The sequence below is a fragment of the Olea europaea genome, chromosome 3 (assembly GCF_002742605.1).
Source record: "Olea europaea var. sylvestris chromosome 3, O_europaea_v1, whole genome shotgun sequence".
NCBI lineage: Eukaryota > Viridiplantae > Streptophyta > Magnoliopsida > Lamiales > Oleaceae > Olea > Olea europaea.
The window spans coordinates 1061576-1063587 of record NC_036239.1 but is presented as its reverse complement, the minus strand read 5'-3'; the positions used below and the strand labels follow the sequence as shown (position 1 = coordinate 1063587).

Here is a 2012-nt window from a genome sequence, read left to right as displayed (position 1 = left end):
AGCAGGATCTAATTGGGAATTGAGTTCTTTTAAATTGAATTGAGTTTCGATCATTTTGAAGAGGTACAAAAGGAATCTTTGGTAAAAACACATATTTTCCACGATATTCACCAATTGTGTTTTTAGCTAAAATTACATTTCTATTAAATTTTCGACAAGGCGTGTCCCATTGCATAAACCTTCAGAAGGATTGATATTCCGCAATAATATTACTGGACAATTTACCTTAAGTTTCAATTCATGTGGTGGAATACCATTTGGTATCAAACTATTCAAAAAAATCTTTCTGCAAGCTTTGTTCTGATTTGTCAATTGGTAAAAATTTCACCAGGAATTTGATCGAGCAAAATTTTGTTAATATAATCAACCATTCATTTTTAGGAGTAAGAATAACTCTGTTCATCATGTCATGTAAATGATCAGCATATGCTTCTATATTTGGAAAAACGCGACGTATCAAATTTTTTAAAGATGTAATTTCATCTTCAAATAATAAAATTATATTGTTTAAAAGTTGAATACAATCACAACTATGTTCTTTTTCTGCCTCATCTCCAATTCTAAGTAATCGCAAAACACAGGATCTAATTTTTCTCTCATATTTTCAACTAAAGGTAGTTGTAAATATAAAGGCCATAAATCTGAGAAAACTAAGCTAGCTTTCATTATGTCTTCTTTTTTCCCTCTTGGTACTATTGGTAGAACCTGTCGAAAATCTCCTCCAAGAATTATGACTTTCCCACCAAAAGGCAAGTCACAATCGGCAACATCTCTAAGCATTTTCTCTACAGCTTCAATAGCATGATGGTTTACCATGGGTGCTTCATTCCAAATTATTAGTTTAAACATTTTTAATAAAGTCCCCAAAGTTGATTGTTTACTAACAGAACAACTAACTTCACCAACTGTTTCTAGAGGAATTTTAAATCTCGAATGAGCTGTTCGACCTCCAGGTGAAAGAGATACAGATACTCCAGAGAACGCTGTTGCTAAAGCAATTAAATTTTGAGAACTTACGCCAGCTAAAAGTGCTTTGTATAAAAAAGTCTTTCCTGTCCCCCCCGGATCATCAATGAAAAAAACATCACTTGATTCAATTTTTACTTTTTCCATTATTGTATCGTATGCAATTTGTTGTTCTTTATTTAACATTGTTGCACAAGCAAGGCCTCCTTCAACATCAAAATTCATCGTTTCTTCTGCAACCATTCAATTCAATCTCTCAGCTTCATCTATATCTACATGAAATGGCACTATTCCATAGTCATTGATATCTTTACCTCTAGATTCTAAAATTGAATTAATATCTTCCAAAGCTCGCACTTCAGCAGTTTCCAAACATATATTTTGATGTACATAATCGTCAATCATGTAAGATTTAAATTTATCCCACAGTAACTTTGGATAATCAGGATTACAAAGCGTAAGCATTGTAGCAAAAAGGCGTCTTAAAGAACCTGTCATTTCATATACAATGGCTTCTGATAAACACTTTTCACAATGATTGTCTCTCTTTAAAAAACCATGTGCAAGTGCGACTTCTCGATATGTAACATAAGTTACCCCATTCAAAGTTTTGAAATCATTGAATGATGTTGGCCCTTTAATGTGATTAAGAAGAATTCGAAGAAAATATCTCTTTCCTTCACTTGGATTTGCGGTAACAATTCATCCTATAACAAGTTGTTGCTTTCTAGGAGTCCAAATTTTCTTATGTGCATTCCAGACAAAATGTGCTGGAAAATCTTTATACAACAATGTTCGAGCAAATTCGTTTATTTTATTTATTCGAAAAAATTCAGTTAACATAGTTTTTCTTGTATTTTCATTATTAACAATACTACATAAGTCAACTTCATCGGTATATCTTACTTGTTGATGATCTTCAATGTGAAGTTGTAAAGAATAAACAGTATTGATAAATTTCTGATAAGTTGAAAGAAAAAATTCTCCACATAGCTTCAAGTGGAGATATCCATCTAGCAGATTGATAAGCAGAAATTTCATCAACT

General features: G+C 32.0%; 1 protein-coding gene across 1 annotated transcript; it reads right to left on the bottom strand.

Moving 5' to 3' along the window:
- Positions 1-507: 507 nt before the first annotated feature.
- LOC111391094 (ATP-dependent DNA helicase PIF4-like) lies at positions 508-1209 on the bottom strand. Its single transcript, XM_023016241.1, has one exon. The coding sequence runs from the start codon at positions 1207-1209 to the stop codon at positions 508-510; it is 702 nt and encodes a 233-aa protein (XP_022872009.1).
- Positions 1210-2012: the final 803 nt, after the last annotated feature.